Here is a 25200-nt window from a genome sequence, read left to right as displayed (position 1 = left end):
TGAAGAACATTGCTAGAAGTCAACATAAAACCTGCCGGCTATAAATATAGCAGTAACTAGACCAGTAAACATTTATTTTCAGCTTTTGACTTGAATATGGAAGTTTAAAAAAAGTTTTAGTTTTCTGAAAATTGTTAGCTTGTCTAATATCATTTATCTGAACATAAGAAGAAAAGTTGACACAGTAGATCAGTAGATGGCTCCTTGAAACTAGAACCTGACTAAAGCTTGAGTACTGCTGACTTATTCCCAACGCATTTGATTTAAAGGTTATTCTTTATAATCTGTACATACCTTTGAAAATGGGCATAACTGTATTACTTTATTTATGCCGTACATTTAATTGGTTATGGTTAATGCTTACCATCAAAAATACAAAGAAAAATAAATCACTAAATAGAATGGTAATAGGGGTAATAGGTATATTTGGTAACATAAGAGAGCATTACGGTGAGAAACCGACTACAGTCTGGTGTCCATTAACATAGTGAAGGTTACTGGAAATAACATGTAAAATATGGATAACCTGCCTACTAAATGACTACTAAATGATTTCATCCATTTTTAAGGAGTAACAGAGAACATGTTATAATCTTACCGTGAAATATACTAAATACTAAATTGTCCTTTTCGCATGGCACATTTATGCATGTGGACAGAATAGATGCAAGTCTCACAGCTATCCCAAAAAATGGCATCCTGATGCACACTGATGACATGGCCAGGCATTCTGCGCTGAATTTTTGGAGTTTCCATAGAAATGAATGATAGGGCATGCACATGTGAATTCCTTCCCTCTTTCTTGACTGTAAGCTATGGAAGCACTATTTTTGAGATAGATGTGGGTCCCAGTAGTGAGTCCTACATCTGTTGGATGTTAGTTCATTATGCCATACATGTCTGAGAGAAGAATAACCTTTTAAATGTTCTATAAAGCTTTGTTTAGTGTAATAATCGAGGCCAAGATGAAATGAGAATTTTTTTGCGCTATTCAGTTGGTGATATTTGTTGCTGGGATGTTATGCCTGTGACGGACTGTTGCCCAGTAACAAAATGGTTTAGCCTGGCAGCAGGGGTTGTTGTTCGGTGGCTCTCCTTGTGGATGGTCTGTTGCAGTAGTGGCAGGCAATCTGTAGTGCTGCACCTAAATCAGAGCCCTAGTCTTATCTTTTTCTGGAATGCCTTTCCAGTTACCAAGTGGGCACTGACTTGCATGTGACTAGTATGTTCCTTTAGGAAGCAGCTATGGCTCTGTGGCTGGGGTTATCGGATTTCCCTGTAGGGAGTCTATGTGTAACCTCAGCCTAATAGAATAGTGACTGGAATAGAATTGGTGAAAAATCGATTCTCAGAACCTTTTGGTCATGTCAATACTCTGTGGCCATTGAACAGGAGCCTTGAAAACTGTTCCTTATCCTCACAACTCTTATTTTGCCTAGGGTGATGCCATTGCGACATGCAGATATGAAGGAGTCGTCTAAGAAGGGCTAAACAAAAGGAGAGCATTGAGAGCTGGGAAGAAGGAGGCAGTTCTCAGGGCTCCCATTGAGCAACGCTAGCCACAGGTAACTGATGTGCCCAGTAGATGGGGTCCTTTAAATATATTTGCACCAACTCTACTAGGGACCTGCTTAAAAGAGGTTGTCATAAAGTGGCAGGTGAGCTAATACAGTTTGAACAAAAAATTCATATCTTGTTCACATCATATTGTCTCCTTTTGATCCCACCTTAATGGGATATACTACTTAGATATGTCTCAAATACAGTTTTATAATATTGTTTTATGCTCCTTTTTGAAGTTTTATGGCTATCTTCATGAAAATATACAAATCTTGTGAATCCATGTGTAACTAGCAAAAAGCCATAACAGCAGCAATATATCTAATTATGATGGGGTCCAGTGGAGACTATGCGATGTGAACAGCGTTTGAAGCCGAGTATATGAAACCAGGTTGGCATTACTATCAGCGAACCTTGAGGTTGTACTTTCTTATTTTACTTCCCATTGCTTTGGTGAATGCAATAAATCAGAGCCTCCTTTCGGCTGATGCACTAGCTGAACAACTGGAGAAACCTGAATGCTATTTTTGAGATGCTCTGGTGAATAAAATGGAGTGATTCTGAAAAAATTAATATCATCTTATTAGTGAATTTATTATGTTTCCCTAATATATTCTTGAAGGAAGCTATACAATGGAGCTTTAAGAATTAACTGTATTAATATTCAATGCACTTCTAAAAATGAAGGCATGCACATTTATTCATATGTGCTTTATCTATTTGTCACTTACCTGATAAACCACCGACATCCATCTTCTTTAGATTTTTTGCTTCAAGAATAACAACTGTTAGTTTGCCAGCCGTGGGTACATAGCGGAGGGAGAAGCAGATGTCACCAAGTTTTTCTTGCTGTAAAAACAATTCAAGCAATAAATCAGGCAAACATGTTTGTATTTATGCAGATTTATAGCACTAATATGTACCATAGCTAGGAAGTAATTCTATAGCGTGGAGTCATTAGGAAGGTTTTGACATCATTATATTGATTGTTATACTGCTTGCACATCAGATAACGTTTTCTTTCACCCTTTTGTTTACATGACATTTGATTAATACAAAAAGAAAAGGCTGGCATTTCTTGAGAATTACGCAGTATTGCTTTGAATTACCCACTAATTATAAAAATCTACAACCTGTTATGGGTTAAACAGTGACAAGGCAATAATTCAAATATTTTTTGGAATACTTACTAAAATGTATAAAACTATACCTCAATCTAAAAAAAGCAAAATTAGCCTTAATGGCTCACCTAAGCAAGTTATCTAGTATTACAATCCATTTACACATAGGGTCCAATTCATTAAGACTAGCGTTTTACATGCCAGTCTTAATGACGGGACATCTTGGAGTAGGATGTGCCAATTTCTTTAAGAGGTACACACTACTTAATGAATTTGACACATGTTCTCGGTGGCATGCACCTCTTTATGCCTTGGCTGAAATGCTGCCATGAAACCAAGCTGCCACTATTGATGAATGTGGTGAGTGGGCGTTACAATGCCCCATTTTGCCCAAAACTGACATGAAAATGCCAAAAGTAATAGAATTTTTAAGCAGTACCCCAATTCTGCCAATGGTTTAGCTGTCTTAGAGTCTTCTCTAGACTTTCACCCCTCCCTACCAGATGCTGACAATCACAACTCAGCAGTGTCACCACCTCAGAGTCTTCTCTAAAGGTGTGCCCCTTTATTCCTCCCCCCCCAAAAGCTACTAATAATGGCTCGGACTTGCAGTCTCAGGCACTGACATGTTGTGATTGGCAGTGTCTTGGGGATTTGGGGAGGGGAAGAGGAAATACCTGCAGAGAAGACTCTGGAGAAATGCTGAACTACAAGCAAAAGATTCACATATTGCAACAAATGCAAATATCTCTGCAATTGAATGATTAAAATCATAAAGAAAAAAACACCAGACTCAGGGAAGCTCATGGATTTATACTAAGCATTTAACTTTTTGGAGTAAGTAACTAATCCCATTTAACTGTAGATGAATTGTCCTGCACTGTATTACACAGACAACTCATTGATTTGAATGACCCCTGTGTAATCCTACATTTCCGCTGTGGTGGTTCTCCAGGAATATTGTACACTTATTACCAGGCTCAGCCACAGGGATCCCAACAGGGAGACACTTTGCGATCATCATATGATTATTATATTGTCAAAAGAGACCCTTCTAACAAGCAGGAAGGGTCAAAAAAAGACAAAAAAGAACAAAAAGAACAACCGTGAACTGTGTACAAACTTGACTTTGTTGCCAAACCTAAACTTCCTAACTTCCATCTGTACATTATCTTTTCTTCCTATTTGATTTTCCTATATCTTTCTGTATATATGTAAGCACGTAAAAAAAGTTAGTAATGACAAAAAAATCAAGTCTGTATCAGACAGAAAAAAGGGGTATAAAAATAATTATGTAAAATGTTAGGCTGGTCCTAAATTAGTCAAACAATAAAACAGTAACTAATAAAGTTAGATCTTCTCTTTTAGGAAATAAATTTCACAAATAATACCAGAGTATCAGGCATTTTTCATAAATTAACAAAAAAAAATAGATTATTAGATTATAGGAAAATGATATGTCAAAGAAAATCCACAAAGACTGAAGACATCTGTCCAGTATAGAAATATTTTACCCTCTACACAGAGGGCATTTAAGCTATTAAAGAATATACAATGATTTTGACAAATGCAAGGTCAGCAAAACATATTTCCATTATCTGGTGATTCTAATTTAAGAAGTATTCTGTTCATCAGCAATCTGAGTGTGAGCTTCTATTATATTTAGATAGGTGACATAAAAAATACATCACATTTCTGATTTGACTTTGTAAGCCAAGCCTAGACAGATACAAAAACTCTCCATATTTACAATATTTCATCAGAGCACTCTTTCGGAAACACTTTTTATCCGGTATATAATAGCTAGATAAATTACGATGTAATTTGTACTGTACCATAGATTTATTAAACTCAGAGCTCATACAGAACTATAGTCCTGTTGTGTACATGAAGCCATAAAACACAATTTTAAAAAATACATAAATTTCCTTACTTAAGTGTTTTAGCATTGATTAGTATAATAAGTCACAATGATTGTATTACCTTATAAAATCAACAAATAATGAATGGAAGAATTTAAATATTAATTCAAATAATAGTCATCTCATATGCAAATTTAATGTATATTTTAATGCAAATTTAAAATATCTTTCTTTATTGCTTAGAATTTTGTTTAATTAGGCCTTCAAGTTAACCCACCAGATGGGCAATGATAACATATTTTGACAGGTACACTAATCGGAAGTTGGCACATTCACTTGAAATTAAAACCATGTCTGACAATACAAATATTTAATCATGTATGTCTTGTTCTGAGCTTCAGGCGCTCTTTGTGTTCATTTCTCCATTTTGCCATACATACCATCGCATGTCTACTTCTGTCATTACAGCTGTTTCCCACACAGATGGGCCATCCCTTTATTATCCTAATCCCAATGTCTTGGTGTTTGCTGTTCTACTTTTATCTTTGCAGCCTAGACTGTGTTTGAAGAAAATTATCATCATAAAGCAATTCAATAAGGAAAAAGCAGCTGATGGCAGCCCTGATGTCTAGATGTAGATCTCATGGATGGGTGAAGAATTGTAGTTTTTCAGTCTATTTCTATTCTGAGTAGCTACATGGCATTTAAAAACATTAGAAAATGAAAATCTCAAAATTCAGGTTTTTTGCCACTTTACAATTTAGAGAAGAATAAACCACTCCAGGTTTTATATTAAGCCATGACCTCAAGAAACAGAATGGACTCTTGCAAGATAAAGAATTGATACAGGTTTCAAAAGACTTAGAAACCTCTCCAGACTATAAAATGTTATGATGTGCAAAACGGGTTTCTAGTGGTCTAATTATTTTATATAGGGACCATGTGGATATAGATGTAGGATTTTTTTTCCCAGCAAATACATAATTTATAGGAGTAAATTACTTTGATCATTACATGAAATGTACAAGGTACAGTTAGAGGTTCCCACTGCGTGACTTGCAGAAACAGCATTAACCTCCTTCTTCAGAACACTAAACTGACAGCAAGCACGCTCTGCTCTCTGAGCTCATAGTCATGCATTACTTATCACTCTTAATTTAAAGAAGTGTGGCACATGAAAGGGATTATATCAAAACGAACATTTTGTTGGGAAGCTTGTCAAAGTAAAATCAGACCATTTCCATGGCAAAGTGGCGCTTTCAGCTAATCATCTGATCTCTGTTCTTTCGCTGGTTATAAGACTGAATTTAGGCAAAATTATCACTTTGCAGATTAAAAGCAGTTATGGCTAAAATGAGTAAGAAATATTGGCCTTCAACAGCTTTATATATAAGTTCCTCTAATTTCTATTGCAAGTTGCAATTTTATATGGCATCAATTCTATATCATCAGATATAATATTTCATACAGTCACTCAACATAATTAGTGTTATGAAATGCTGCCATTTGTTACAATAAATTCAGGGGCAAAACTATAGTGGGTACAAGGATTGCAGTCACACCTGGACCCTCTAGCCAAGCAGGGCCCAAAAATTCCAGTTGATCTATTTGAGATGACAATATTTTTAAAGACCCATGATGGGGGCATTGTCGGAAATTTTACATTGGAGCCCAATCGTTTGAAGTTAAACCACTAAATTGGAACAGAATTGCTCTTGTATCAGAATCACAGGTATGAATTCCATATAATAGGATTACCAAAACTTGCAACATAAGTATACTCAGTTGTAGTAGTAGATCAACTGTAAAGCTCAGTTTAGCTGAACTCCTTTTATACAATCTTCGATGTATAGACACATGGCAGGAATAATTTAATACAAACTGATCATAATGGAAATTATTTATTTTTGACCCAGTGTGAGTCCATTGGATGCAAAAATGGCTAATCAATGTATTTTTGGACTATTTTCCTATATATGTTATGGGTTTTATTCATAAGAGAAGCTCCAACTCTATGTTGGATCCATCAAATGATGAATCAAGCTGGCCTACAGTCTAGGCTACATTGGTTGATATGAGTAGTTTGGGATTCCATAATGGTTACTATGATTTTTATGGCAAGAACATTGCTACTTATGATTTTAGCATAGACATATGGAACACACAAGATAGACACATGCACCAGAAGAGGCACATTTCAGTAAATTGCATTATACAGCAGCTGTCTCCTATTAAAGTGAATGGGAGAGACCTACAGTACTGTTCAGGACCACAACGCATTGTATATAGCTGTACCACTTCTGGTGGCCCTTCAATCAGCTGACTGGTTAGATGTTCTGGAAGTCAGACCCTCAAGATATAATACTGTTGACCTATTTTAACCCTGCTGTTCTGTTTAGATTTCACATACACTTGTACTGTTCCCGGTCATTTTTGACCGTCCTTATAAAATAATCATTTTTAGCTAATCTAAGTGGTTTTTTTAAACAGTTTTTGCACTATTATATTGCTTGTGAAGATGGTTGTTCAAATACCAGAAAAATAAATAAATACAAAGCTTGTTTTATATTTTTTTTATATCCAAAAGGGAACATGGTATTTTTTCGATTTTTGTAAAAATTGATTATTTTTGCAGATAAAAAAAAAAATCTTGATCTAAATGTTAACTATAAGTAATAATATCAAACATTATGTAGATATACTTTTTTCAAAGGCAAAAAAAAAAAAAAAAAAAAAAAGCTTTTTTCTCTATAAAATGGCAAAAAACGTTGTTTTTTATACCTTTATACTGTTCCCGGTCATTTTTGACCGGACCTAACAAAGTTGTGATTTGTACCTAATTCAAGTGTTATTTGATTACCTGTTGCATTGTTTTACTGTATGTGAACATGGTTTTCAATAATCAGATGAAAAATTAAATCAAAAACTTTTATTTTTTGAATCAAATAAATTAACATTTATGTACAGTGTAATACTGTACAACCAGCAAACACATGGAAAATCAGAAAATCATGATTTACAATATGAAATGTTGACAACTGAATGGAACTAGATCTATATGAACAGCAGGGTAAATAAAAACCAGTGAAATAAATTGCGCATAGCTATACTGGAAGCGAATCCGTCGGCTGTATCGCAACTTGAAAATGTTGGTATGTGTAAATCTGTTCTGACCAAAAGTAGTCAGATACATTGATAAATAGTAGTAGATGCAATATATAGTTCAAAATGAGGTGATAGCACCTTTATTTTTGTCAAAAATTGTCTGGAGAGCTGAATAAAGGCCTATCGGTCATTTTTGACCGAACAGTACAAGTGTAAAAAAAATTGTACCAAATAAAGTAAACAAAAATTAAAAAAAAAAAAAAATTCCCACAGAGAGTACCCCCCTAATGACGAAAAGTCAGGGAGCCTCAAGTCTCAGAATCACACGCTGAATTTTTATAACATTATAGAATTTCAAAAACGGTCATTTTTGACCTAACAGAACAGCAGGGTTAAGGATGTCCCATTAATATGCAGAGTCAAATAAACCCCTTAAAGATGTATGTAATTTATGATGATGATTAAAATGTGGTATTGAAAATGATCCATTTTAAGCACCAAGTAGGTGCTTATTTGCAGTCACTGCTTGCACATGCTTGTTTAAGCTCTGATCCCGAGGCACACCTTAGCTTTTGTTAGTTTTGAAATTTAGGATATTTTTTTTTTCTTCTCCACCATTTCTATGACCTTTGGTAGATTCCTAATTCTGCTGGTGGGAGTTCTGCATAGCTTCTCACAACCCAATAAGTAAAATGAGTGGAACCACCAGAGCTATTCCCTCTCTCTCTAAGGGTCCCACAGTAGCCATCTAGTCTTCCTTTATTGTATTTATGCCCTACAGATAAGTTTATTTTTGCAACAGACAATGAATTTTCTTCTCGTAGATCCCATTTATTTTACATGATCCTTTTTGATGATTTGAAATATATTACTTCTTAAAGGAAATCTGTCTAGACCTTCACTGTCTGTACAAGTCCCCTCTGAAATGTAACATGCAGTTGAATATGTTGGTGCTATAAAAATAAAATTCATTATTATTATATGTAAGAACGGATACTTTATAGATGCCAGGTGCACTGACTGACAGCTGGCTCTAATGATGAGCTGTTATCAGTCACTGTCGGGGGTGCTGTTAGAGCAGCCACCCTCTATATACACAGAGCGGTGACTGAACCAGCGCCCATGGTACCCCATGACTGAAAACACAAGTGGGTCTAACTGCCAGCGCTGGGCAGGTTCACAATGCTATTAACCTGAAGATTAACCCCATTTCTGCCAGTTAATAGGGTTTTTACAGGTTACAGGTTCCCTTTAACCTCTTTCTGCCATTGGAAGGAATAGTACGTCCGATGGCAGAACCCCCGATTTGATGTGGGCTCCGACGGTGAGCCCGCATCAAAGCCTGGGACATGTTAGCCCTTTTGAACAGCTGACATGTGCCCACAATAGGTGTGGGTGGAACCGCGATCTGCCCACGCCTATTGACTAGTTAAATGCTGCTGTCAAACTCTGACAGGGGCATTTAACAAGCCCGTCTCTTCATTCGGCCGAAAATGTGCGTATCAGTGACCCCTGGGGGTCATCTGTGCACCAGGATAACAACCAGAGGTCTCCTATAGACCTCTATGGTTGTTGATGCCAGATTGCTATGAGCGCCACCCTGTGGTTGCCACGCATAGCAATGCAGGAATTCAGCTACATAGGAGCGATCTGAGCATCGCTCCTTTGTAGCAGAGGCGATCGAGTTGTGGCAGCTTCTAGCCTCCCATGGAGGCTATTGAAGCATGGCAAAATTTAAATAAAATTTTTAAAAAATCTGAAAAAAAAGGTTAAATCACCCTCCTTTCGCCCCATTCAAAATAAAACAATAAAAAAATCAAACCTACACATATTTGATATCGCCGTGTTCAGAATCGCCCGATTTATGAATTAAAAAAAAATTAACCTGATCGCTAAATGGCGTAGCAAGAAAAAAAGTAAAAACGCCAAAATTACGTTATTTTGGTCGCCGCAACATTGCATTAAAATGCAATATAGGGCGATCAAAAGAACGTATCTGCACCAAAATGGTATCATTAAAAATGTCAGTTGGACACACAAAAAATAAGCCCTCACCTAACCCTGGATCATGAAAAATTGAGACACCACGTGTATCGGAAAGTTGCACAATTTTTTCTTTAGCAACGTTTGCAATTTTTTTTCACCACTTAGTTAAAAAAGAACCTAGACATGTTTGGTGTCTATGTACATGTAATGACCTGGAGAATCATAATGGCAGGTCAGTTTTAGAATTTAATGAACCTAGCAAAAAATCCAAACAAAAAACAAGTTTGGAATTGCACTTATTTTACAATTTCACCGCACTTGGATTTTTTCCCCCATTTTGTAGTACACGAAATGCTAAAACCAATGATGTCTTTCAAAAGCACATCTCGTCCCACAAAAAATAAGCCCTCACATGGCCATATTGACGGAAAAATAAAAAAGTTATGGCTCTGGGAAGGAGGGGAGTGAAAAACGAAAACTCAAAAGCTCTGGTCATTAAGGGGTTAAAGCTGTTCTAGGACACATAAGAGTCCATGTTTTCTGCTGACAACATAGCGATCAGTAGGATAGCCAGGATGGATTTAGTGAACCTAGCAAAAGAGCCTAACAAAAAACAAGTTTGGGATTGCACTTATTTAGCAATTTCACCGCACTTAGATTTTTTTCCATTTTCCAGTACACAATATGGTACAACCAATGGTGTCGTTCAAAAGCACAACTCGTCCCACAAAAAATAAGCTCTCAAATGGCCATATTGATGGAAAATAAAAAAGTTATGGCTCTGGGAAGAAGGGGAGCGAAAAACTAAAATGCAAAACGGAGAAAAGCTCTGGTCATTAAGGGGTTAAAGCTGTTCTAGGACACAGAAGAGTCTCTGCTATCTGCAGACAACATAGTGATCGGCAGGATAGCCTGTGCATATTAGTTTATCATTTTGTGGAAATCTTTCATATTGTGTTAAATCCGTTCCCAATATGTGCTTAGAAGTGTATTGGGCTATCTACTCCGCTTCTTTTCTCTTGCACAGCAACATGTTCAATGAGACTGATTTGCTTTGAAAAGAGAAATTTAGTTTTATCTTTTTTTGTATTTGATATCTATAATGTTTCTGACTTGGTCATGTGATGAATATGTAGTTGGTCTCATCATTAGAGTTACTGTAAAGTTAATAGAGATGGGTTCCTATTAAATGACAACAATCAGAAATCCACTAGAAATTGATACAGGCAGTATGTTCAAAAATTGGATAACGTTGACTTAGGGCTGTCCCACACGTCCAGATAATTCCGGTACCGGAATAAATCGGTACCGGAGTTATCCGTGTCCGTGTGCCTGGGAACTCATGGAGGCCATACGTGCGGCACACGTGTGCCACCCGTATGGCGAGTGGGTACCACACGGAGCGTGTGGTACCCACTCTGCATGGTGCTGAAGCTGCGATTCATATCTTCCCTGCAGCAGCGTTTGCTGCAGAGAAAATATGAAGAATAGTGTTTAAAATAAAGATCCATGTGTCCGCCGCCCCCCCACCCCCTGTGCGCCCCCCCGCTGGTCAGAAAATACTTACCCGCTCCCTCGCTGCTTCCTGGTCTGGCCGCGGCTTCTCCTGCATGCGGTCACGTGGGGCCGATCATTTACAGTCATGAATATGTGGCTCCACCTCCCATAGGGGCGGAGCCGACTATTCATGATTGTAAATGATCGGCCCCACGTGACCGCATACAGTAGGAGGCGCGGCCAGACCTGGAAGGAGCGAGGGAGCGGGTAAGTATTTTCTGACCAGCGGGGGGGCGCACAGGGGGTGGGGGGGCGGCGGACACCTAAATCTTTATTTTTAACACTATTCTTCATATTTTCTCTACAGCAAACGCTGCTGCAGGGAAGATATGAATCGCGGCTTCAGCACCATGTGGGGGGGACAGCGCTTACTGTAGCGCTGTCTCCTGCACGCACACGGACCCCAGACGGAGAATGTCCGTGTGAGATCCGTGTTTTACGCGGACCCATTGACTCTATTGGGTCCGTGTAAAACGTGCGCTCCCACGAACACTGACATGTCTCCGTGTTTGGCACACGGAGACACGGTCTGCAAAAAATCAATGACATCTGAACAGATGCATTGATTTTTATGGGTCTACGTGTGTCAGTGTCTCCGGTACGTGAGGAAACTGTCACCTCACGTACCGGAATCACTGACGTGTGAAACCGGCCTTATACAAAGACTTAGCTTTATTGGCTTAATCTTTACTAAAAGTTTTCAGAGATGTTAATTTTTAATATTACATGATTTGAAATTAAGGATAGCTTAGATTGCTTCCTATGTTTGTTTTAATCATATTAATAATAAAGGCATTGATAAAAAAGGAACTTTGTATATTAGGGTTGAGTAAAAAATATACACGTAAAAGGCTAAAAAAAACCCCCTTTTTTTGCTTTTCCAAGTGAATGACATTTATTTCTGCAGAGTTTTTATAGTGACATTTTTAGAACTTGAAGATAATTTGCATGATTAAGTACTTTTAGATTAGCTGGTTGATTAGCTCAATGAGTCTCTCACTTGTGATCTGCTAAATGAAAAAAAAAAAGAAAAGAAATCCTTGTATATGAATATTGCCTGGATTACATCATTTGAAAATGAAGCAATAAATAAAATGTTTTTAGAAATGTTTTTTATTACCATTTCACTACATTTTTCAGTAAAAGTGTATAATCACGCCACATGGTAATGACGCAATAGAGAGCCCAAAAATTACTACACAAAGGAAAAACCATGCTTGCTGATTTTACAGAGGGCAGATTACATTTCACACCTAACAGCAGTTAAATCAAAACTGATTTGCTTATTTTATTTTTTACAAATGATATATGGATCTGTCTCTTAGGCCATGGTCACACGTTCAGTATTTGGTGAGGTTTTTACCTCAGTATTTCTCAGTCAAAACCAGGAGTGGAGCAATCAGAGAAAAAATATAATAGAAACAAGTCACCACTTCTGTATTTATCACCCACTCCTGGTTTTGGCTTACAGATACTGAGGTAAAATACTGACCTAATACTGAATGTGTGAATGTGGCCTTAAGGTATCTATTCAACTAGGGGCTCATAAACACTGGTATGAAGCATGCACAGAAAATGATTGGAGCTTTAAAATCTCCTTAAAGGGAATAATTTATCAGAAAATAACACTGTTTAATCAAGTTTTAAGCTAAACATGAATATATTTTTTAATTTTTGGTGATTTTTTCCCCAATTTTGAACGTTACTTTCTATATTTTAGGAAATGTAATAGCTTCATCTAAACTCATCTTCCACTTGCTTTTAGAGATGGCTTGTCTTTTTATTACTGGAGCATGATAGAAATTTTTTGTGACAATTCTTTTGCTCTGACTATAGCGATTCAGGGTATTTTGAAGCTATATGAGAACTGTGTCTCTATCGGAGGAAAAAAATGATGGTGCTTCACAAATAAACACTATAATTTGGGATTTATGAAAATGCTACTTCAATGTCATTACCAGCTGAAAAGCCCATGCAATCATCAGTTCTTCACATACCTCTAAAAAGCTATGGTTGAAAACACTTTAAAGCAGGACGCAGACACTAGGAAATGCTCTTTCATTTCAAAATGGGGGTCATGATGTCAAATATCACGTGTATTGGTTCAAGGGAAATGTTAGAACTAAAAAGGGAAAGAAAACAAGGAAAAGGTAGGGAGAATTTCTTTGAAAGGAAACCGAAAAGGAAAATCTCGAAGGAATGACATTTTGGTGCACTTTGCCTCTTCCCACTAATGCCTACAGCTGGCTGCTATGCTTTAATGATTGCATCTCATTCCGTTTTGTAACTTGGCTTCCTCTTAGCTTCTGCCTGATCATATTTCTAAATGTCACTCACGTTTATGTGGGCCATTGCACAAAACAAAATTAATTTAACTCAGAACAGAATCTTAATAATATTACTTTTGACAGCATGGAAAACTTATTAACTATAGCTTGTCAAAAAGCTTTTCCACAAATGAATTAAACATTGAGCGGAAATGTAATGTATGCTGAAGCTGTTTTCTTTTATAGATTACGAGACATTGCTGGACGTTAAACTGTACAGCTCTTCTATAATTACGGTGAAATAATGTGGCTATTGTATGGTGTGAAGAGGTAATCTTTGTTCTATTATAATGGGAAATAGGAATTCACAATGCGATTGCTTGCATGGAAAATAAGCTGGAGCAGAGTGGCAATACCATTTAAATGAGAACTCAACATGAGAATGTGCTTTCACGGTTCTGTCTTGTGAATGCTGAGAAGCCCGATATCTTATATGTTCACTGTTTTCAGTCCATCTATCTTCTACTTTCAGTACGCACTACTATGTGGACATTAGGCTACATTCACACCTTCAGTATTTGGTCAGTATACGTAAGCCAGAACCAGGAATGGGTGAAAAATATAGACGTGTTGATGTGTTTCTATTGTACTTTTCCTCTGATTGTTCCACTCCTGATTTTGGCTTACAAATACTGATGTGAAATGCTGACCAAATAATGATAGTGTGATCATGACCGATCTCTCCAAATGATCGGTACGACTTTACAAAGTCTATTTTCCCTCCCTATAATAAAAAATGTGTTCCTTCTTGTCTTTTTTTATAGACTCAGGGTCCAGTATAAACTCATCTCTCTCACCCACAAAGCTCTCCACAGTTCTGCACCGCCTTATATCTCCTCTCTCATCTCTGTCTATCGCCCTACACATGCCCTCCGTTCTACAAACGACCTAAGACTAGCATCCCCCATAATCCGAACCTCACACCTCCGTCTCCAAGACTTCTCTCGTGCTGCGCCAGCTCTCTGGAATGCACTTCCCCAGACGATCAGACTGATACCTAGCCCCAACCTATTCAAGCGAGCTTTAAAAACCCATCTATTCAAACAAGCCTACCACACCAACTACTCAGTAAACTAACTTTGCCCTGTTCCCTCCTTCCAAATATTACTCTGAATCTGCACCCTACTATTCATCTGTCTCCACACCCTCCATGCACACGATAACTGCACTTGATACTTGACTATTGCACTTAAACACACTGGCTGATGGCCGGATCATGCAGCTTTGTATGAAAATCCCTATGTATTATAATTGCCAGACCTGAAATAACAAGCACTTTTCACCTATTGTGTCCCCCCTTTTCCTTGTAGATTGTAAGCTTGCGAGCAGGGACCTCACTCCTAATGTCACTGTTTAAATTGTCTTAACCTGTATTGAATTTATTATTTGTACATGTCCCCGCTTAATTGTAAAGTGCTGCGGAATATGTTGGCGCTATATAAATAAAAATTATTATTATTATTATTACTGTCAAGCTTTATTTTACATTGATGCAAGTTTTTACACGTTTATATTATTTTCAAACAGAAGAATACAAACTTTTCCATAGAGAAGAATATCTGAAGCTAACGCTAAAGTTACCCTATAAAATATTCTATTCAGAGTTTTTCAATCAACAGTAAATGTCAGAACATGACCTGGTGCTTATATTAAAATTGTCAGACAGAATACACAAAACCATTCCAAAGCTCAGCTACTCCCTGCACAGGTCACAGAGGATGCCTACAACACTGATTTGGATGTCAATGAGCAGTTGTCGAAAACTACTACACTACCATGTATCCCATGTTTATGTAATTAAAAAATATATATTTTAAAAATAATTTGTTTAACCCTTCTATGCGCTTTTATTTTTACTTCCCGTTCTTCAAAAATTCATTTTTTTTATTTTTTCGTCCACATAACTGTATGATGGATTTTTGCAGGATGAGGTGTAGTTGTGAACAACAGCATTCATTACATAATTCAATGTAAAGAAAATGGGTAATAAAATTCCAAGTGTAGTAAAATTGAGAAAGAAAATGCTATTTCACATTGGGTTTTGTTTTTAGGCATGTATTAGTCTTGTTGCAGGAATATCGTATCTGGTGGTGTATAATCCTTTGTCATATTCCTCCTTCCTATTTGTATTTGTTTTGCCCTGTGCACATTATAGTGTATTCCTGTGTGTCTGTGGCGTGGTGCATTTTTCAGTTTTCCCTGACTGTGCTTTCTGTGGGGATTGGTGTGTGGTCTCTTCACTGGGTGGCGGGTGTTGGTTTCAGCTTAGGGCTGAAACAGGAGTCAGGGTCAGGCCTGGTGGCCCAGACATGCACACCTTTAGTGTAACTTCTGGGAAAGGGACAGACAGGGTTTCCCTAGCCTGAGGGATATCGCAGGGGCCCGGGTAACCAACCTTAGTCTACCCAGTTCCCCCGTGACAGTATGTTTATGGTGATACCAAACTTCTATTGATTTTTTTTCATCTAAACAAAAAGTTCTGCAATTTGTAAAAGAAAATGTTGGGGTTTGAGTTGCCATTTTCAGAATTTTTATTGCTTTTTTTTAGGGAGGAGTGTTGACCAAAAAAATGTATTTCTAGCATTATTCTATTGTATTTTATATTTTCATAAATCAGACTTTTATGAACTCAGCTATGCCAAACATGTTTATTTTTTTTCTTTATTTTGAATAGGGGAAAACACGTAAGTTGCACAAATACATTTTTTATATGTTTTGAAACTTTTTTTTACTTTATAAAAAGGCGAGGAGACAGCTCAGGTCCTGAGCCCCTTCCATATTTGATCACTTATGCGATCAAGTAAATGTACGTGATATTGATTTAAAGAGTTAAAAAAAGCTTTCATCTATTATTACACCCAGGTATTTGCAGGTAATTGGATTTCCATAAACATCCTTGTTTCAAATAATATTAGTTGTGTTTTGGTAGAAAGCAGAGGTGCTATGTTGCAATATTGAGGAATTATACAGTAGTATAGTAGGCTAAGTGCTGTAGATACTTCCAAACTCCTTATCTGGCCATTCCAACTGCTGCAATTCTATCACACAAAGGAAACTACAGCACATCAAAGCAGGTACAGAAACTGCAAATTCCTATATGATCATTTTAAAATTAGTCTAAGGTCTTTATGCGATTCTGTCTGAAGTATTACATGAAATTCACAAAAGATTCACTAGTTTATTGACTTTCATTTTGCTCTCAAAATTCTTCTGAATATTAGACAAACTATTAAGGCTTTGCTTTTAGAGAAGAATGCCAAAACTTTGCCTGTGCAAAGCAAATGAAAGAAAACAATATGTTTCCTAAGACCTTAACCCCTTAACCCCCAAAGGTGGTATGCACGTTAATGACCGGGCCAATTTTTACAATTCTGACCACTGTCCCTTTATGAGGTTATAACTCTGGAACGCTTCAACGGATCCTGATGATTCTGACACTTTTTTCTCAGGACATATTGTACTTCATGATAGCGGTAAAATTTATGTGATATTACTTGCGTTTAATTTGTGAAAAAATGGAAATTTGGCGAAAATTTTGAAAATTTCGGAATTATGTCACACAAAATACTTAATAAGTAATATTTCCCACATGTCTACTTTACACCAGCAACATTTTGGAACCAAATTTTTTTTGTTAGGGAGTTATAAAGGTTAAAAGTTGACCAGCAATTTCTCATTTTTACAACACCATTTTGTTTAGGGACCACATCACATTTGAAGTCACTTTGAGGGGTCTATATGATAGAAAATGACCAAGTGTGACACCATTCTAAACACTGCACCCCTCAAGGTGCTCAAAACCACATTCAAGAAGTTTATTAACCCTTCAGGTGTTTCACAGGGAATTTTGGAATGTTACATTTAACTTTTCTTAACAAAAAATTTATTTCAGCTCCAATTTGTTTTATTTTACTAAGGGTAACAGGAGAAATTGGACAACAAAGGTTGTTGTACAATTTGTCCTGAGTACGCCGATACCCCATATGTGGGGGTAAACCACTGTTTGGGCACATGGCAGAGCTCAGAAGGGAAGGAGCGCAGTATAACATTTCAATGCAAAATTGACTGGAATTGAGATCGGATGCCATGTCATGTTTGGAGAGCCCCTGATGTGCCTAAACATTGAAACCCCACAAGTGACACTATTTTGGAAAGTAGACCACCTAAGGAACTTATCTAGATGTGTGGTGAGCACTTTGACCCACCAAGTGCTTCACAGAAGTTCATAATGCAGAGCCGTAAAAATAAAAAATCATATTTTTTCACAAAAATGATTTTTCGCCCCCAATTTTTTATTTTCCCAATGGTAAGAGAAGAAATTGGACTGCAAAAGTTGTTGTACAATTTGTCTTGAGTGCACTGATACCTCATATGCAGGGGTAAACCACTGTTTGGGCACATGGCTGAGCTCGGAAGGGAAGGAGCTCCGTTTGACTTTTCAATGCAAAATTGACTGGAATTGAGATAGGACACCTTGTCGCGTTTGGAGAGCCCCTGATGTGCCAAAACATTGAAACCCCCCACAAGTGACACCATTTTGGAAAGAAGACCCCCTAAGAAACTTATCTAGATGTGTTGTGAAAACTTTGAACCTCCACGTGTTTCACTACAGTTTATAACGCAGAGCCGTGAAAATAAAAATTCTTTCTTTTTCAACAAAAATTATTTTTTAGCTCCCTGGTTTGTATTTTCCCAAGGGTAACAAGAGAAATTGGACCCCAAAAGTTGTTGTCCAATTTGTCCAAAGTACGTTGATACCCCATATGTGGGGGGAACCACCGTTTGGGCACATGGCAGAGCTCGGAAGGGAAGGAGTGCAGTTTGGAATGCAGACTTAGATGGATTGGTCTGCAGGCTTCATGTTGCATTTGCAGAGCCCCTGATGTACCTAAACAGTAGAAACCCCCACAAGTGACCCCATATTGGAAATTAGACCCCCCCACGGAACTTATCTAGATGTGTTGTGAGAACTTTCCACCCCCAAGTGTTTCACTACAGTTTATAATGCAGAGACGTGAAAATAAAAAATCTTTTTTTCCACACAAATTATTTTTTGTGTGGAAAAAAGTTGTTGTGCAACTTGTCCTGAGTATGCTGTTACCCCATATGTTGGGGTAAACCCCTGTTTGGGCGCACGGGAGAGCTCGGAAGGGAAGGAGCACTGTTTTACTCTTTCAACTCAGAATTGGCTGGAATTGAGATCGGATGCCATGTCGTGTTTGGAGAGCCCTGATGTGCCTAAACAGTGGAAACCCCCCAATTCTAACTGAAACCCTAACCCAAACACACCCCTAACTCTAATCCCAACCATAACAGTAACGACACCCCTCACCCTAATCCCAATCATAAATGTAATCCAAACTCTAACTTTAGCCCCAACCCTAACCCTAATTTTATCCCCAACCCTAACTTTAGCCCCAACCCTAACCCTAACTTAAGCCAAAAGCCTAACCCTAACTTTAGCCCCAACCCTAACCCCAACCCTAACCCCAACCCCAACCATAACTGTAGCCCTATCCCTAACTTTAGCCCCAACCCTAACTGTAGCACTAACCCTAACTTTAGCACCAACCCTAACCCTAACTTTAGCCCCAACCCTAACCCTAACCCTAACTTTAGCCCCAACCTAACCCTAACCCTAATGGGAAAATGGAAATAAATACATTTTTTTAAATTGTGTTATTTTTCCCTAAGGGGGTGATGAAGGGGGGTTTGATTTACTTTTATAGTGTTTTTTTAGTGGATTTTTATGATTGGCAGCCGCCTTACACTAAAAGACGCTTTTTATTGCTAAAAAAATATTTTTTGCGTCTCCACATTTTGAGAGCTATAATTTTTCCATATTTTGGTCCACAGAGTCATGTGAGGTCATGTTTTTTTGCGGGACGAGTTGACGGTTTTATTGGTACCATTTTCTGGCATGTGACTTTTTTTATCTCTTTTTATTCCGATTTTTGTGAGGTAGAATGGACACAAACCAGCTATTCATGAATTTCTTCTGGGGGGCGCTTATACCATTCCACGTTTGGTAAAATTGATAAAGCAGTTTTATTCTTCGGGTCAGAATGATTACAGTGATACCTCATTTATATCATTTTTTATGTTTTGGCACTTTTATACGATAAAAACTATTTTATATAAAAATGATTATTTTTGCATCGCTTTATTCTGAGGACTATAACTTTTTTATTTTTTCATTGATGACGCTGCATGGCAGCTCGGGACAAGATGACATTTTCAGCGGTACCATGGTTATTTATATCTGTCTTTTTGATCTCGTATTATTCCACTTTTTGTTTGGCAGTATGATAATAAAGAGTTTTTTTAACGGAGTTCACTGAAGGGGTTAACTAGTAGAACAGTTTTATAGGTCAGGTTGTTACGGACGCGTCGATACTAAATATGTGTACTTTTATTGTTTTTTTATTTAGATAAAGAAATGTATTTATTGGAACAATATTTTTTTTCTTTATTTAGGAATTTTTTTTTTACACATGTAAATATTATTATTTTTTGCTTTTTTACATTGCCCCAGGGGGAGACATCACATTATAGTGACAGATCGATGATCTGACACTTTGCAGTGCACTGTGTCAGATCAGGGATCACACAGGCACTGCAGGGAGGCTTCCCGACACCTGCTCTGAGCAGGCGCTTGAAAGCCACCTCCCTGCAGGATCCGGAAGGCCCCCTGCAGCCATATTGGATCCAGGCCTGCAGGAAAGAGGAGGTAGGAGACCCTCGGAGCAACGCGATTACATCGCGTTGCTCCGAGGGTCTCAGGGAAGCAAGCAGGGAGTCCCTCCCTGCACGATGCTTCCCTGTGCCGCTGGAACGCTGCGATGTTTGATCGCAGTGTTCTGGGGATTAATGTGCCGGGAGCGGTCCGTGACAGCTCCTGGCACATAGTGCCGGATGTCAGTTTTAATAATCAGCTGACACCCGGCGGCGATCGGCCGCGCCCACCCCCCAGTGCGGCTGATCACGCTGGACGTACTATCCCATCACTGGGAATTAAGTCCCAGGTCACCTTGCCGGGATAGTACATCCAATGGGATTAAGGGGTTAACAGATCCCAAAAACAAGCACAAAGGGCACAATATTATCAGTAGCAAAACTCAAAAACAAGCTACTTGGCTAAATAGTGGTGCTCTCAAATGTGCTAGCTTACGGTTAAAGTATTTTTAAAGATTTTATTCCCTTTGCAACCACAATATGTACATTTACGGCATGTGATTGAAGGCAATTATGGAGAGGGCTCAGGAGCCTGTTGATGGCCGCAATGTCTGTCATCTTCTTCCTCCTGTGAAGCCCATTCTTTGGTTAGATTTCATACAAGAACGTTGTTTTAGCTATATACTGAAATAGTATAGTATTGCGGTATATACTATAAGGACTCAGATGAATAAAAGTTCCATAAGGGAATTAAAAAATAAGGTAAAAAATATAAAATGTTTCATGTTTAAAAAAATGAAAATATATAACTCATTTTCTAATAAATTAATAAGAAATAAAGAAATGGCAAACAAATGTAAAGACAGGCAAATTTGCTATTGCCTCTTCCATAAAAGTCCAACTAATCAAAATATAACATTAATTAACCCATAACGGGAAGCAGTGTAATGAGAAAAAAGTAAAAATGGTCTAATTTCCTTTTTTTAATCACCGCATCTGTTTAAAAGGAAAGTTTCAATAGGATCAACCCTCCTCAGTATTTGGTTAGTGTGTACATTTTTACTAAGTGTTTCATGGTAAAAAATTAGAACATCTTCTCCTATCTATTACAATGTTAAAAGGCATCTGCCAGCAGGTTCGATCCTTGTAAGCTGTCTATATGGGCATTCAGATATAAAAAACTGACCCACACTTCCAAACAGAAAGGCAAAAGTGAACAGGTGCAAACTAAGAGAACCACTCTATATGTAACTAACAAATTAAAGCTGCACGCTATAGTATGCAAACATTGAATATATGAAATAGGAATTGCTTTACTGGTATAGGGAATAAGTTAAAAATGAATATACTTAGAGCATAAATTGGCCAATTCATGTGTGCCCAACAGCCAATAAGATGATCTTCTCTGCTGGAAACCTAACCTTATATGATACCTTTCCAACCAGGCTGAATAGATAGGTAGGATCAAGCTGTGATTAAAACCGCCATATGCTGATTGGTGGAGTGCTCAATCAGAAGGCATGTGTATCCAATATAAAAAAACTGACCGACAATTCCAAAAAGAAAGACAAATGTGAACAGGTGCAACCTAAGAGGGCATGCGGGTCATAGAAAGTTTAATTTTCCCACTGGTCACAGCTGCTGGTTCACACGCTGTCATGTGTATGCAAATATGAACATATTAATGGTAGCCTATTAGCCTATTAGGCCTTGCATGGACATATATGGAAGTCTTTGACAGCACCACTGGGGAGCTAGTGGTGTAGTAAGTGGGAGACAGTTTTTCCTAATAGCATAACATACCATGGTTAGCATTTACCATTACATTTCAGGGTTTGAATGGCCAGGATCAGCATTACGTCCAAGAACAACTATTAAAGCAGAGTGTCAGCTATATTAGACAGCTGACAGCCACTGATTTGGACACCATCTTTAATTCTGTATATGTAAGAATCTCTAAGCAAACCGAGTTGCACCAGCATCATTAAAATATAAGTGTGACCAGGGGATTAAACACTAATCTTTGATTTGTTATTTGTGTTATTGCAAAACTAATGTAAATTTGCTGTAATCTATACGGTGGAATAGCTATAAGGGGTGTGAGAGTTGCAGTCAAACCTAGACCATAGTGTCTATGCGGATTCAGAGGTCCCTCACCACTGATATATGGCAGAGGGGGGCCGTGCTATAAGTTTGCATTAGAACCTAACTTCAAGTTAGACCTCTGACAAAATTGTTGATGCCATCTTGATACCCAAAGCAATTACAATTTTTCCTAACTATATGTTTCAAAGGTCTATATACATTCACAATATTATGATTTTACATGACTGTACTTTTGAAAATTCTAAACAAAATACTAAGCTAAAAACTCAGGAGTCATACGTTTATTAAATACTAGATGGCAGCCCGATTCTAAAGAATCGGGAGTCTAGAATCCATATATACTTTATTTATTCAAATGTAAGAATAATACAATTAATAAATAATAGTAAGAAAGAACAAAAAATGGCTGCACTCACCAGCTCTTGACAATTCTTGACAGTACGGCACATTTCTGATTGGTCGCTCGCGGCAGGCGGCAACCAATCAGAAAAGTGCCGCGCACCACGAAGGCATATATCTTTGTCCACCCTGAGCGGGTGTAGGACGCTGGTGACGTCACTTATCTCCGGACATTATCTCCGGACAAAGCCACGGAAGTTGGCACAAATTGCCGGAAGTAGTATTCTAGGCAATTATATATTAGATTTTAATGTTATCAGTGTTTACCTTTGAACGTTTATATTATATTGTCCTGTCACCAGCCATGTGTACGATTATCGGCCGAAAGCCTCTCTGGAACCAATAATCACCCCATGTAAAGGTATCTTTATAAGTTAAAGATTCAGAATACTATGACTTTTATCATATCCTGAACAGTCAAGTTTTTTATGAACCGTTAGGGTTTTCTGGTTGAAGTAAAAAAAACTCTGAGTGTTTACAGTTTGAAACCATAAAATGTTGAAAAATTATGTCATTCTTGAGTATATCACTCAATGGTGCTCATAAACGTGTCAAATTTGATCTATAATATACTTTAATATACGTTACTTTAATCTTTAATATACTTAAGAACAGGGCCCCAGACATCACACAGGGGGTCTGAAACACCGCACAGTGGTCCAAAATATTGCTGTGCTCTGCCTGGGGCCCCATATGCTGCCTGGGGCCCCTGTGCTCTGCCTGGGGCCCCATATGCTGCCTGGGGCCCCTGTGCTCTGCCTGGGGCCCCTGTGCTCTGCCTGGGGCCCCTGTGCTTTGCCTGGGGCCCCATGTTCTGCCTGGGGCCCCTGTGCTCTGCCTGGGGCCACTGTGCTCTGCCTGGGGCCCCATATGCTGCCTGGGGCCCCTGTGCTCTGCCTGGGGCCCCATATGCTGCCTGGGGCCCCATATGCTGCCTGGGGCCCCTGTGCTCTGCCTGGGGCCCCTGTGCTCTGCCTGGGGCCACTGTGCTCTGCCTGGGGCCCCATATGCTGCCTAGGGCCCCTGTTCTCTGCCTGGGTGTAGGACACTGGTGACGTCACTTATCTCCGGACATTAGCTCCGGACATTATCTCCGGACATTAGCTCCGGACATTATCTCCGGACATTAGCTCCGGACAAAGCCACGGAAGTTGGCACAAATTGCAGGAAGTAGTATTCTAGGCAATTATATATTAGATGGGCATTTCCTGAAGGAAATACATGGTGCTTGAACAGCGCTACCAGCTTTACAGCAGCACTTTTCACACACGGGACTGGGGGGCGCGCTTACTTTTGCACCCGGGGCCGGGGGCGCGCTTACTTTTGCACCCGGGGGCGCACTTACTTTTGCACCCGGAGGCGCACTTACTTTTGCACCCAGGGGCGCACTTACTTTTGCACCCGGAGGCGCACTTACTTTTGCACCCGGGGGCGCACTTACTTTTGCACCCGGGGGCGCACTTACTTTTGCACCCGGGGGCGCACTTACTTTTGCACCCGGGGGCGCACTTACTTTTGCACCTGGGGGCGCACTTACTTTTGGGGCCGCACTTACTTTTGGTGGGCGGGGCTCCTCGGCCTCCGATTTGGTTGGTGGGGCCCCTCGTCCTCCGATTTGGTGGGCGGGGACCCTCGGCCTCCGATTTGGTGGGCGGGGACCCTCGACCTCCGATTTGGTGGGCGGGGACCCTCGGCCTCCGATTTGGTGGGTGGGGAGCCTCGGCCTCCGATTTGGTGGGCGGGGACCGGCCTCCGATTTGGTGGGCGGGGACCCTCGGCCTCCGATTTGGTTGGCGGGGCCCCTCGACCTCCGATTTGGTGGGCGGGGACCCTCGGCCTCCGATTTGGTGGGCGGGGCCCCTCGGCCTCCGATTTGGTGGGCGGGGCCCCTCGGCCTCCGATTTGGTGGGCGTGGCCCCTCGGCCTCCGATTTGGTGGGCGGGGCCCCTCGGCTTCCGATGTGGTGGTCGGGGCCCCTCGGCCTACGCTTTGGTGGTCGGGGCCGGGCCCCTCGGCCTCCGCTTTGGTGGGCGGGGCCGCTCGGCCTTCGATTTGGTTGGCGGGGCCCCTCGGCCTCCGATTTGGTTGGCGGGGCCCCTTATCCTCCGATTTGGTGGGCGGGGACCCTCGGCCTCCGATTTGGTGGGCGGGGACCCTCGGCCTCCGATTTGGTGGGCGGGGACCGTCGGCCTCCGATTTGGTGGGCAGGGACTCTCGGCCTCCGATTTGGTGGTCGGGGACCCTCGGCCTCCGCTTTAGTGGGCGGGGCCCCTCGGCCTCCGATTTGGTGGGCGGGGTCCCTCTGCCTCCGATTTGGTGTGCGGGGACCCTCGGCCTCCGCTTTCGTGGGCGGGGCCCCTCAACCTTCGATTTGGTGGGCGGGGCTCCTCGGCCTCCGATTTGGTTGGTGGGGCCCCTCGGCCTCCAATTTGGTGGGCGGGGACCCTCGGCCTCCGATTTGGTGGGCGGGGACCCTCGGCCTCTGATTTGGTGGGCGGGGAC

General features: G+C 39.8%; 1 protein-coding gene across 14 annotated transcripts in view; it reads right to left on the bottom strand.

Annotated features, from left to right (window-relative positions):
• The window catches only part of SYT1 (synaptotagmin 1), a 1039255-nt gene that overhangs the window by 139349 nt on the left and 874706 nt on the right, over positions 1-25200 (bottom strand). For all 14 annotated transcript variants that reach the window (XM_077265350.1, XM_077265357.1, XM_077265356.1 and 11 more), the window contains one exon: positions 2292-2409. In XM_077265350.1, the coding sequence (XP_077121465.1) occupies positions 2292-2409 (118 nt within the window). The remainder of the gene's footprint in view (positions 1-2291; positions 2410-25200) is intronic.

This window comes from Ranitomeya variabilis, chromosome 5 (assembly GCF_051348905.1).
Source record: "Ranitomeya variabilis isolate aRanVar5 chromosome 5, aRanVar5.hap1, whole genome shotgun sequence".
Classification (NCBI taxonomy): Eukaryota; Metazoa; Chordata; class Amphibia; order Anura; family Dendrobatidae; genus Ranitomeya; species Ranitomeya variabilis.
The sequence above is the reverse complement of the archived record's forward strand: the minus strand, read 5'-3'. Positions and strand labels throughout refer to the sequence as shown.